Source organism: Muscardinus avellanarius (genome assembly GCF_963383645.1).
Source record: "Muscardinus avellanarius genome assembly, chromosome: 5".
NCBI lineage: Eukaryota > Metazoa > Chordata > Mammalia > Rodentia > Gliridae > Muscardinus > Muscardinus avellanarius.
Genome location: NC_137790.1, coordinates 54,808,742 through 54,823,294, shown reverse-complemented (window position 1 = coordinate 54,823,294; position 14,553 = coordinate 54,808,742). Strand labels below are relative to the sequence as shown.

The following is a 14,553-nucleotide window of genomic DNA, read 5'->3' as shown; positions in this document are numbered from 1 at the left end:
ATATTTTCCAATTTCATTATGAAAATTCAAAATATAGCTGGGCATGGTGGTGCACGCTTGTAATCCCAGCATTTGGGAGGCTAAGACAAGAGGATCATGGTTTGTGGACAGTCTCTGCTACTTAGCATGGCTTTTTGCTACTCAGTGAGATGCTGTTTCAAAATAAAGAATTAAAAAAAAAATAGGGCTAGGGGTGTAGCTCAGAGGCAGAACGCCCCTGGGTCCCATCCCCAGTACTGCAAAAAAAAAAAAAAATCAAAATATATTCTTATGGAATTAAATTATTTTATTTTATTTGCGGGTCTAGGGATGGAACCCAGGGGCATTTGACCTCCGAGCTACACCCCCTGCCCTATTTTTTATTCTTTATTTTGAAACTGGGTCTCACTGAGTTGCAGAGGGCCTCACTAAGTAGCTGAGGCTGTCTGTGAACCATGATCCTCCAGGTCTCAGCCTCCTGAATGCTGGGATTACAAGCGTGCGCCACCAAGCCCAGCTTTATTGTATTTTAATAAGAAATACTTTAAGAAAAATATATGAAAAAATTTATGTTTTTCAAATGTGAGTAAACTGTGTGATTATATTATAATTGATGAAAATGATTCATGACAATTATTATGGGTCTATTATGTGTCAGGCACTGAAAAATGCAGTATGTTTTTATTACCTTCTTGGATAATCATACTGAATACACTTGATAATTGTTATTCTCAGTTTAGAAATGAAAAAAATAGCAGAGACAAACACTAGAAAGCAAATTCATGCTCTGAACCACAGCTCCAACCCTTGAGCTCTTACACAGTGTGCGCAGTCTGGAATCTGTGAGCATGCACAGCCTACAAAAATTAAACAGTATGTATTTCAAATACTATGGTATCAAACCAGACTGACTGCAAAAATCACTACTCAGTTAAATTTTTTTTAAATCAGACATATTGGATCAATTCTAGAAAATCTCTACTTTTTTAACTGCTATTTTTTTAGAAAATAAACATTTTTTAATTGACAAATATGAAAATAACTGATTCTGGGCTTGTTTTAATCAACAAATAATTTCATTCTATTATAATAAGTAAAATTATTTAATCTTGACCCAAACAAGCAATTTTGGTTTCAAAGAGTTTCAAAGAAACTCTTCTTGTAAAACTCAACCACACAGGTTGAGTTGAGTACTGGATTTATCAAACAGGGTAAATAAAATATATATTACATCTTGCTCCTAGATCTGATATAAAAATGTTCACATTTAGAGTCATGCTCATCTCTGCAAAAATGTACAGCTTATCTCTTATAACTACCAAAAACATTCTTTTTTGAAACATATCATACCTATCACTAAGTAGAAAAATGCTTGCAGGATTAAGTATACTTGCCACAAATTTGAACATTTAAAACTATACATAGGCAAGCCGGGCGTGGTGACGCACACTTGTAATCCCGCGCTTGGGAGGTGAGGCGGAGACAGGAGGATCTCGCTGGTTTGAAGCCAGCCTCGCTGGCCTAAGAGACCCTGTTTCCAAATTAAAAAATATAAAATAGGTCTGGGAGTGTAGCCCGGGTAGAAGGGTTTCCAGGAACCCCAGTACCACCAAAAAAAAAAAAAAAAAACCTATACACAGGCAGAAACTGCTTATTCATTAAATTATTATAAATTGTGCATACTAATATTAACTCTATCAAAAATATTTGTTGCCCTGTTTAAAAATTACCTTCAGCATATTCTTGTTGAAATGCCCATATACATATTTCTATATATACATATTTCTATAGTTTTTCTATATAAAAGTGACTATAAAAACGATTTCACTGTTACTTTCCATAATAACTCCAAAATTTAGAGTGAAATATATTTAGTGGTACTTTTAAAATATTTTAAGCTTAAAAAAATCTGATAAGTGTGTTAAAATAAAGTTGTTTGGAAGCATTGTTGAAAATATGATGTACTTAATAACTGCCATTTGTTTACCTTTTATACAGGGTTTATAAAGTTGCATTAATTAGACCACCTACGTAATGTATAGTACATCTACAATGAACTAACAGAAATATTGGAAAGACACTTGTATAATGAAAAACAATGTCAAACATCCTTAGTCCTTAAGGCTCACATGTGGTTGCCTTTTAATCCACTTTTAGGTTATTCAATCTGGTTCAGATTATGAGCCTTACAAAATGCAAAAAATATTGCTTACAATTACACATTTTGTGTTCTAAAAGATAAGATTTGTAAAAGTGACATGCAAAGTTATGTGAAAAGAGCAGTGGTAACAATGAATGCAAAGCATTTCTTTTTCACCCTTTTAACTCCAACTTATGTATAATGAAGTTAGGCACCAATATATCTGTAGTTTTTGCTATATGTGAGTGTGTGCCCCTATTACTCATATAATTATATTTTTCCATAAGCTTTAAATAAATAAGAACCAACCAACTATTCCAGACAAAAATATGTTAATAGTATAAAATTATGAAGGGCGTATAAGAAAGGATATTTTCTATGTTTTTGTTAGGATTTTTAAAAAGTGTATGTATGCTCTTCGAACCATAGTTTTAGAATTTCTTTCTAAATAAAATATAGGCCTATTATTAGAACCAGTAATTTCACTTTCTAGATGTCTTCCTTCTAACATAATTTTTCTTTTCTTCTTTTTTATTTTTTGCAGTACTGGGGATATAACCCAGGGGTATTCTACCTCCGAGCTACACCCCCAGCCCTATTTTTTATTCTTTATTTTGAAAACAAGTTCTCACTGAGTTGCAAAGTGTCTCTCTAAGTAGCTGAGACTACCTTGAATCATGATACTCCTGTCTCAGCTTCCCAAATGCTGAGATTAAAAGCATGTGTCACCATGTCCATCTTATAAATTATTTTTGGTGGTACTGGGATTCCTGGAAACCCTTCTCCCTCTGGGCTTCACTCCCAGACCTATTTTATGGGTTTTTTTTGTTTGTTTTTTTTTTCTGGAAACAGGGTCTCTTAAGCCAGCGAGGCTGGCTTTGAACCCTTGCGATCCTCCTGTCTCCGCCTCCCAAGCGCGGGTATTACAAGTGTTCGCCACCACACCCAGCTGTTTATAATTTTTTATCTAAATAATAACATCTACTGAGATGTTCACTCTTCTGCTGTTGAAATAACATACAAGATGGAAGAAATCTACATTTCCAAGAATTAGCAAAATGGAAAAGGTTAAGCATATGTGCTGATGTGGACAATCTCAAAAATGTGTTGCTACATGAAAAAGCAAAAATGTAAAACTGTGTATATACTGTTTCTACTTTTCATTTTTTGAGGAAAGGTGTATATATTCAAATATCTACTAGTATATGTGTATTTGAATAAAACAGAGATCTTCTGAACCCCATAACTGGCAAGTAAATTGGCAAGATTGTAGAAATGTATTTGAACAACTTCAAGAATCTTTATTTTCTACCTCAATCTTCATCACTTTTTAGTTTTTCTGAAAAGTGACAGGAACCACTTTACTTCCAAGAGTTAGAAGCCATGCTCTTTCCCACCTCAGTGTCTGCACTCCAGTTATTCTCTCAGTCCAGTGATTTCTCTTGATTTTTCTTTATTATATATCTCAGATTTCACTTCCTGAAACCTTTCCAAGTTTCTCCTAAAATCCAGACCAGATCAGGGCACTGAGATGTATAGCATTCTTTGTGTCTTCTTGTAGTACTTAGCAAAGCTTGTATCACATACTTATATAACTAGTTGAATTATTTCTACTACTCAAAAAGAACATAATGTCTTTGAGTGATAGTACCTTGACTGTCCAGTGACTAGTTGATTTTCTTAGCCCCGGTATGTACTTTGCACATACTGAACACTGGGCACTCAAGTCATAGTTGTTGAATGCTACCATATATGTTGAAATGGGTCAGTTCTCATGCATTTTAATTTAGGATTGTTCAACAATGTGACATTAGGCAAGCAGCTAAGTAATTATAAAGTTTCTTTGTAGCCCCAAAGATTTATGAGTCTAGGGACATATGAAGCTAAAATCATCGATGTCACTAAAAATAGTGATTAGCTGCTATTGAGTTTTTGATAAGCTCTTAATCTGTGGTCTCATTATCTCAGTTTTTAAATAGAAGGCAAAACAAGTTGCAGATCTAAGAAACAGTCTCAATTTTTCAATAGTCTCTCTTCCACATTTTAGCTTGTGACTGTGAATCACATGCCATTAATCTTTCAAAATCCCCCCCCCACACACACACACCACATTGAACTATCAACAATTTTATTTCATGGGCATTTAAGGTTTTAACAGTATTACCATTGTTTTTATTAGGCACTGCTTGAGCCTTTCCAGTAAGCCATATTTTTGCCTGAGGATCTAGAAGAGGAGGGCTTAAAGTGATGTGAGGCTAAGCATCTTCAGTATGAGTTCTGGATATTTTCACATCCTTTATCATTATTTTAAGTAGTAGATTGATTACAAGTATGGTCCTAATTCTCCCTGCCTGGTCTACTCCCAAAAGCAGAACTGCTTTGGCTGATCCACAACCTCCTGCAGAAGAGTGAAGACATCTAGCTGAAACTTGAAAAGTCATACTCATTCCAGACTAAATTGTGAACCTGCAGAGTAAGAAATTGAATAAACAGCGGCTGCCCTAAGTCACTGTATTTTGGAGTGCTCTATTATGCAGAAAGAGTTAACTGACACTTCATTATGGTTCCAAATTTTAGAAATACTAGACTTTCTATGTATTTTCTAATTTATAATAAAATGAATTCTATACCCAGACAATTTCTAACTATCAAGGAAAATTCTGGGTATATTATGACAGGAGTTTTAGCCCCAGAAGCCAGTGCCTTATTTCTTCCTTCTACTTATTAAAGAGAATAATCCTATGGAACTTTTTGCCATGTATGCCTAGATAATGTACTCTCAACTTAACTCCATCTGTTTTGGGGTTTTTTGAATTCCTGAAATGCTCTGAGATAGCTAAACCTAATATTACACATGGGTAAACTAATTTGGTAGGAATGGTTAGTTTTAATACTAATAGTACTAAGCATACTATTGTCTACCCCAAGTTATGTCATCATTTCTGGCTGATACAACTGTCAGATGGTAGCTACTGATAATAGTGTATATATGTATGGACATCTGTGATATTTTTATAATACAAAAATTTATAGTGGTGCTAAAGAGAAACCTCATGGAAGAAGAGAGTGGGAGTTGTACAATTTGTTATGAACGAATTTTAGTCTTAGACTGAAATAAGCCTTCTGTAAATAGTCCCATAGCAAAGTGTAGCTCCCAGGTGTATTTCAAACACTTCTGTTTTCTTGGCAAATCAAGTCAACTCAGTTTCTGTACCAAAGCATGGGGCCTTCTCTCTCTCTCTCTCTCTCTCTCTCTCTCTCTCTCTCTCTCTCTCTCTCTCTCACACACACACACACACACACACACACACCACCCATACACACACACACATACACACACACACACACACACACACACACACACACACACCAAACTCCATAATTTGATTCCCTAGGAAGATAAAAATTTAATATTAGGAAGAACAATTCTTATAGAAGATTGTATAAGCCTCTTCAAAAGGTGGTATTTTTGGTTCAAGGGACCAGAAGAAGAGAGCAAACCCACAACAACATTCTGTAGCTCCTGACTATAACCTTGTCTCTTTTATGCTTGACATGAAATGGGCACATACCACTTGGTAATATTTCACTATAACTGGTATTTAAATTTTAAAATATTAGAACTTTTCACTTTGTCAGGATAAAAACAATGCATTTCTTATATTTAGGTAGTCTAAGACACACACGAGACAAGACAAAATTACTAATAATTATGGTGTGTTATTCAGCCATATAAATCAATGTAATGAAATACAGAATAGAATTAACTTATATAGTGAAAACATTAATTTGTCCCAGGGTTTTTGAGGCTTCCGTCCACGACCCATTGTTACTATTGTTTTTGACCTGTGGTGAGGCAGCATGTCATGGCTAGAACACATTGCATAACAAAGTTACTTACATCATGGAGCAGGGAGCAAAGGGGAAGAGGAAGGGAGTAGGGTCTTACAACCCCTTCACATTCATGCTTTCAATGACCACAGGACCTTCCACTAGAACCAACCTTTCATGTGTCCTAGCACCTTCCAACTGTGCCATCCTGAGGGCCAAGCTCTTAACATGTAGTATTTTGGGATAAGTTTATTATCCAAATGATAGCATATGGTGAATAAATAATTTTTCATCCAAATTGAATTTCTGAAGACCAGAGAGACTGCAACTAATAATTACACCAGTATATCAGGCACACACTAGGTCCATCTTTCTTGTATATATCAGGGTAGATGGTTATCCTACTAATAATTCTGCTTAGTAAACGAGAAAGTACCAAAAGATAACCAATAAGTTACAATAAATGACTACAACAGGTAACCAAAAAAGGTAGATTTATGGTGATCACATTGGTGTCACCTGGGCAGTGGCTAGCTGATTACATCTCCAAAGTGTTCACAAGAAGAATTTTCTATGGTTCAGTGATATATAGCCGTTAGCCCTAAAAACTTAGAAACTTATTTGAGCTGCTTCTTAGAAAAACTTTTCCATACTTCAAGGATGAACTCTTACCAGCCAAACTCATAAACCAGCTTATTGGTTTACATTAGAGCAATTATTACCAAGGGAATTCAATGCTCACAGTCTTCCAGCTAGTGCATCCTCTCCTGTAAATTAGCTATATAAGAAGCCACATTATAATTAGAAGATTTCTTAGTGACCATGAAATCACAGCATGAAAAATTTCTTTATATTATTTGAATATTTAGAGCGTTAGGTCTTATAATTAGATTTTTCTACATCTCTATAAAAAGCTCTATCTGCTAAGGGAACTGGGAAAATTGTCTTTTAGTTGGAGTGGCCACTTTCAACATAGGAGAAAGTGTGAGATGCCCAAGTATCTCCAATAATTCCATCTGGTCAACCACTCTACTTCCTCTGTTTTCCCCACTGGTCAAAGCCTTTCCACTACAAAGCACAAGTTCCTTACTCAAAATGCCATCATCACTTGGTGTTCAGTGAATCCTTTTCCCTACTCAGACAATTTTTATATACATATTCTTTCATAATGATTTTATTTCTAGTTTAATTCTAAGGGAGCAATATTATGTCTTTAGTTTCCAAGCTCTTTGGGAAAAAATTTTTTTGGTAACCCAAGAATGGTAAGTGCTGCCAGATAGAGGAGCTTAGTTCTCTCTATAGAGTATTCTCTATTCTATTGAAAGTAAAGGAAAAAATTGAAGCAGCTTGTAGGTGTCAAGCTCTTTACTGGACTAAAGAATCTAAGGAATGCACATATGTACATAATATTTGATATTGAGCTGGGCATGGTGGCTCACGCTTGTAATCCCTGTAGTTGGGAGGCGGAGACAGGAGGACTGCGCAGTTTCAAAGCCAGCCATGCTGGCTTAAGAGACCCTGTTTCTAAATTAAAAAAAAAAAAAAATATATATATATATATATATATATATATATATATATATATATATATATACAGGTCTGGGAGTGTAGCCCGGAGGTAGAAGGGCTTCCAGGAACCCCAGTACCATAAAAAAAATTGATATTGTAAGCCTGACACAATGGTTCATGCCTGTAATTCTAGCTACTTGGAAGACTGAGGCAGGAGGATCAGAAGTTTGAGGCTAGCCTAGACAATTTAATGAGACACTATCTCAAAATTAAAAAAATGAAACGAAAATGCCTAGGAGTTAACTCATTGGTAGAGTGCTTGTCTGACAAGCCCCTGGCTTCAGTCCCTAGTAATACAGACACACACACACACACACACACACAACTGACATTATAAAAGTACATGGTCATATGAGAAAAAAGTAAACAATACTATACACTGTGGCAAAGTCTGGAGAAAAGATAAGTATAGGGAAAAGGGAAAGAAACTGATCAGGATATACTTCAGTCATTATCAACATAGTAGTATTTATTTACATTAAAGGCAGAAAGAATAGAATGTTTGTTTTTTTTTTATTCACAGTTCAAATAAGATAATCTACAGTCTCCAAAACTATATAATGATGATGAAGAGGGGGGTCATTTATTGGTATCATGCTGGGAGTACAGTTCAATTGTAAAGTACTTGGCTAGTATGTACAGGCCTTGGCTTGTATCCTTAACATCATAAAAAATCAGTTTACATCAACTTCTAAGGTGGGAGCATTTGGGGGATTTAATCCCATAAAAATGATGAATTGGAGTACAGGTTGATATCTTAATCTACAAATTGAGTTAACTTCTCAGTTGATGACATCATCATCGTAAGGCAAAATAATTTAGAAAGCCCTTTTTATTCAATCTTCAATATTTCCCTGTCATTTATGAATTTGCTATAACTGTTTTCCACTGTTTACAGTAACTTTATAGTCTGTTAAAAGTAACATGTTTTTTTCTCTAAAAGTAGGTATGTGAATATCCTCTGGAGAGTCAAACTACATAGCAGTCAAGCCAACTTATGTCAAGAAAAGGGCGTTGGCTTCCTGATCATTCATTCGTAGATACTCAAATAGTAAATTAAACTTAATAACATACTCATTAAGTGAAGGTAAAATTTTATTAAAAGTTGAAAGTGTGACATCTCAAGGCTAAACACTTACGTGATTCTTAATAGAAGTGTGGCTGGACAAAGCTGAAAGACTAGAGTAATTGCCAGAGCCATAGATGCTCTTCTTAGGTCATGAGGTTTCTGGCTTTTGCAAATTGCCAAAACTTAATCTCATGGATATTTCAAGGCTTTATTTGGCCAGGATTTCGTATCAGCTTTTAGAGTGATACAGGTAAAAGGGGGGAGGGGAAGGAGAGAAAGAAGAAGACAGAAGCAAGCCAGAGTAGCTAGACAGCTATTTGATTTCTGGTTAATTCATTCACAGTTTAGTTTCATTAAGTTGAAATATGATTAATTCTTAGAAGACTCAATGCACACATGTGTATTAAGTACCTCAACTCAAAGTCAAACTAGGTAATCCTTTGATTGAAAGTTGTTTTGGATTGTGCACAACTCTCATTTTCCCTTCAATGGAATGGATAATTGAGAACTGACTAGATTAATAAGAGGAAGCATTAAAAACTAATTTCATTCTTGGAACATACACTACAAAAATGGAATATGATAATAGGTTACCATAAAACAGTTGCTGAATATTACAGTGTATTTGGAACTGGTCCTATCTGAAATATATCTGGTATTCTATTCAATAACAAAGGGGGAAAGCATATTCATTTTACTATTTAAACAGAGAAATTAGGTGAATAAAAATATTTCTAACTCTAAAATATGATAATGCTTATACTACAAGAATGCTATAATAACTGTAGAAACTAAGCATATAATAGCCTTTTAAATATAAAATACATATTTTAATTTTGAATTTGTTTTCCACAAGGAAAGGAAAATTCTGCTCTAAAGAAAATGCAATGAAAAGTATAAATTAATATTTTCTGGCCTTCTTAATTTTTTGTTGAAAATAAAATGAGCTGAAATGCAAAAGCAACACTCAAATAAATATTAATTTATTACCCACCATTTCCCAAGAAAACATCATTAATACTCCAATGAGTTAACTCATTTTTCATATGTCATGTACATTCATGTGTTAGGAAGGAGATAGGCCTTTGTGAAAACTTAACAATGAAGAATCAAATCAACATTTTGAATGGAACTGAGTTTAAGTTTTCATATATACCAGAGGCACAGAGATACTCTTTTATCATAGCTGCACCTACATGGCTCTCCTGTGTATTTGGGATGTAAATTGCATGTGTCTACTTGAGTTAATAGCTTCAGGGAGCCAGAACTCTTTGATGATGTTTTATGCTAAATAAATGGCCAGAACAGAAAGAGGTGTGTCTGGGAATATATGACGTGATAATTATAAAGCACTTAAAATACTATCTGAAAAATGCTACCATTATATACCAACTAATGCTGACAACTCAGATAAGGTTCAGTTTTACAAAGGCCCAAATTTAGAGGCATGAAAATTTAAGGTAGGAAAAGAAAAAGAAAGAAAAAGAATCTTTGTCTGCTTTTTAAATAGTCAAAGTGATAATTAAGTGGTATAAATTAAAGGGTGTTGTGTTATTAAATACAATAAAAAGCTTTCATATAGCATATTTGACTGCTAAAATTTTCAAAATGCTGATCAAGGGAATTACTAATCTGACTAAAATCAAGAAGAAAATTTAACAGATGGAAAATAAAAAAAGAGAAGAAAATAACTCTACCAAGGTCCTAACGTTCTTCTATATGACATAGCTAAAAACTAAATACACAAGTACTAACTCCAATATAAAGAATATTCTGAGAACACTGAAGACAACTGAAGTCAGCTTCTTAATAAGTCAACAGTAGACATGAATTTTCATCTGAATTTCTGTTACAAAAGATAAGTTAACTTAAATTTACTAAATATTCAGAACAATTTTAGAATTTAAGATAAATAGTTTGGACTTTAATGGGTTTTTAAACGACAGGAATATCTTAGTATTTTCTACTTCCTTTGATATTATAGGAGCCACTGTAGGCTGCTCAGAGGAGGCTTTGTCACATGAATATTTTAGCACCAACCACCATTTATTTCTCATTTTAGGAACTACATATGCTGTTTAAACAGAGGCAGGCTTGCAGCAGGGATGAGTTATGCTAGCAGGTTTTTCTAAGACCTAAAATCTCTTTCCACTTTCGAAATTTCTTTTCCCAGAAAACTGGGAGACTAATTCCTTTCCATCACGCTTTAATTTTTTTAAAATAGTTTTACTAAGGCCTACAGCAATAAGTATAAAATATTACAGTAAATTTTTAAAAGTGGAAAAAGAAGGAAAGTTAGCAATTGGGGTCAATTAGTACCTTTTTAGTAATATAATTTATAGAAATTTTGTCCAGAAAGATGATTAGAAAAAATGCTATTGGAAAATTACTCTGCCTGTTCAAATAGGTATTTTACCTTAAGACATTAGAAACAAAGAGTGTTTGATCTGGGAAAAATCTCAACAAGTAGATTTTTTAGTCCACCCTTTTATTTTACACATGAGAAGAATGAAGCTCTAAAAGGTTAAATGACTTGCTCAAGTACCTGAAGGAAGATGGTCCTAAGCCAAGCCAGAGAAAGCCATTTACTGCAAATAGTACTCCATTATTGCTATTGGATTAAATAAATCAAGGGGAAAACAATATGGATTCCTTCAAAACACTATGCTGTTTATAAATTAACAATTTCTAATAGTCACATCACACCAGTAATCTTAAAGGGTATTTTTTGAGTTGATGTTTTTCCCAAGGCCTACTAAGACCAATTGATATATTCCACACCCAGCAGTCCACTGAAGACACCTATCTGTGTGCTTATGTCTTGGAATATACCTACATCAGTGGGTAATTATGAAAAATCCCATGAGGAATGCACATTGATGACTCAGGAAAAGAAAGAGTTAAACGAAAAGCCCCACCTCCTTGTAAATAACCAAGAAAAGCCTTTTTAAAAGCGATACAAAATGTCACCACAGGCTGACGCTCTTTCTACAAGAATAATGAGTTCTTAGCTACCTCGGATGCTGAGCACACATTTCATTGCCTTTATCTGTGAATTCAGTGTTGGTGGTTGATACATATTCTTCCCCAGCCTTCAAAACAGGTGACATGGCAGGCCTAATATTTATCAAGGACTACTGCAGTGACTACAGGCCCAAAGACCTGCAGAAGCAGTTTCAAAAACTCGAGTTTTGTCCTCTAGGACTGGACATACACTATTAAAGCTGCTCCGGAAATGAGGGGGAGGCAGCAGAGAAAGTCTGGGTGGTGAAGCCAGCCATTGGCTTCACTCTCTCTGCTTAGCTTTGCAGAGGGCTGGGAAGAAGTGCACTGACAGTCCAGGACTCTCTAGAGTGGAGACACAGCGCCTTCCTGTCCCAATGCTTCCTTTTAAAACACACTGACACCACATTTAGAAGTTCTTGCAATTCCCGTCCAACCATTCAGGAGAACCCGTGCATGGGAGGGTCTGTGGCATCAGAGCCCAGATCTGCAGTGGATGGCGACTGGGAGAGAGCGCTCCCTGCTTGCCCAAAGCTGGCAGCTGAGCGCTCCCTGGACTTGCGAGCCTGTGGTGCCCCAAGAAGAGCCACAAAAAAGGTCTGAAAGAAGAACCTCGCCCCTTCTGGCAGCTATCTGAGAGGAAAAACAAAACAACATCATCATCAACAACAACAACAACAACAAAAAAAAACCCTGTCATCTGACGTGGCCAACTGAAAATAAATTCCAGCGCGACCACAGAAGAAACAAAACTGGGTGTGTGCGAGTGGTCCGGGGGCGGGGATGTAGGTGATCTCAAAGTAGCGAGAGGGTTAAACTGAACACCATCTATGGGCTTGTGGATCTTTTACATTTACAAGCTGCAACCTCCTCCTCCCTTCTCAACTCCACTCTCCTGTCAGTTCCAGAGTGTTCTTTCTACCCCCACCGGGCACTGCGATGTGAAAAAGTGAAATTCACACTGTACCAGACCCAAGAGGGTCTCAGTTCCCACCTCCCCAGCATTTTAACCTGGCCCTGCCTGCTTTAAATCGGTTCAACTCCGGTTTCACAATCATGGCCCCAGAGCCAGAGATTTGTCACAGACATCCTTCTCAGACTCGGAAACAGCAGGTGAACTCATATATTCTCGTCCAGAAATGTAACTTTAATAAAGAGATATGAACAGGGCGCCTCACAGCTCCCCATCCCACACACACACACACACACACACACACACACACACACACACACACACACACCAGCTTACTAACACTTCGGATCTCTCCCTCTGCTCTAGTCCCCCAGCCTTACTTTCTCTGCTTTCCTGTGAGAGTCAAAGGCTTTGAAACCTCGCCTGTGGCCTCGGCTTGCCAACACCTGAAGGGATGTGCAGCAATAAAGGAAGTGAGTTTTTTTCTTTGATAAAAGCTAAATAAAAGGGAAAGAACAAACACAAGCCAAAACAACAGAACACAATTTAAGTGACAACTATCTTGGAAAGGATGGGAATCAAAACTTCAAAGGATTAAAAAAAAAAAAAAAAAAAAACCAAGTTCAGCGAGGAAATGGACCTGAGAGCGCTGGGAACGCAGGGGTTGGGACTAACTTCTGCCAGCCGGCTGGCGGCCCTGGGGATGCCCGAGCCAGGGCAAGTCCCCGAGGGCAAGGGAAGGGATTTCCCCAAGAGACATTTTAGTAGCTGGGATTTTTGTCTCTTCTTCTAAGGCTCAGTCTAAGACTCAGAACTGAGGCTTCATTATGTGTCCTGAAAATGCACAAGTCCAAGCCCGGCACCAGGATCTCACAAACCTGGCTGCTAATTCGAATTCTGGCTGCGTTGTTTGCCTGGTCACCCATACATACTCACCACCCACCTAGACAATGAAACCAAGATGTGAGCGTTATTTCTTTTTTTTTTTTTCTTTTTCTTTTAAGGCGACTATGAAAGTCCTTTCTCCTCTATCCTTCCCATCCTTTCTTCACTCCCTATCACGGTGAACTTTACTAGGGAATTTATCACCGAAAAGTGCCGCGATAAATTTTCAGCCTCGAGCTAAGCGAAAGGGAAACTGCCTGGGGGTTACAGTGACGTGGACTTTGATACCCAGAGACTGGAGGGCTCCTCGGAGGGCTGGAGCCCGCCACCTCGCTCGGAGCAGCGGAGAAGGGAGAGAGTCAAACAAATTTTGCCTGCGGGCTCCTGCAGCCCCAAACCCCAGCCTCACCCAAAGTTCCCGGAGATTTCCCAGTACCTTCGCTCTCTGTCCAAACTTGAGCCAACCAAAGGAGCCCCCAAACGAGTGACACAGGTGACTGCGCCCCGAGCCAGATCTGTGCTCAGCCGGCCGTCCCTTCACCTCACCCACCATTCTCCAGCCTGGGGAAGCAAAGCGGGCCAGGGACCTAGGAAACTGCCCCTGGCCCTGCTCACTCTCCAGCTGCTCCAAGGCCCTTGCTCACCTGGTCTGAGGATCGCGGCAGAGATCAAGAGGCAGAAAATCAGAGGGCAGGAAGGGGACGCCTTGGATGCCATATTCCTCTTCCTTCTCGAGAGCCACGGTCAGAGTCCACGCCGCAGGAGGGGGCGTCGTCCGGGACCCCACCGTGCCCGCGCACTCCGGGGTCCCAACGCAAGGGGCAGTGGCTTCTCCCAGACACACCGTCCCCTGGGCTGTGGCGCTGCACCTTCGGGTCTCTGCCACACGCAACTTTCCACCCCGCAATACCGGCAACTCCTCCGCCCTCCCTCTCAACACCCGTCCGCAATCGGTCCTGCTGCTCCTCCAGGGACCCGCGACCCTCGCTTCGCGGGAGACACTTGAGTGACACGGAGAGATGTACGTGGTTCTTTGGGGGCTGGTTATCTTCTATTAGTTTTCTTCTCTTGAGACGATAATAATAATTATGGTAGTTGCAGTGTGTATAAAAAGCTAGCACGGCGCTAAAAGGATTCGCAGGGATGCGACGGGGGCGCAGGTGG

The 14,553-nt window shown here is 37.9% G+C and overlaps 1 protein-coding gene across 2 annotated transcripts in view; it reads right to left on the bottom strand.

Annotated features, from left to right (window-relative positions):
* The window catches only part of ALCAM (activated leukocyte cell adhesion molecule), a gene marked incomplete at both ends in the record, with an annotated part of 204,076 nt that extends 189,970 nt beyond the window's left edge, over nucleotides 1–14,106 (bottom strand). For both annotated transcript variants that reach the window (XM_080696135.1, XM_080696136.1), the window contains one exon: nucleotides 14,034–14,106. In XM_080696135.1, coding sequence (XP_080552261.1) covers nucleotides 14,034–14,106 — 73 coding nt within the window. The remainder of the gene's footprint in view (nucleotides 1–14,033) is intronic.
* Between the last annotated feature and the right edge of the window lie 447 nt (nucleotides 14,107–14,553).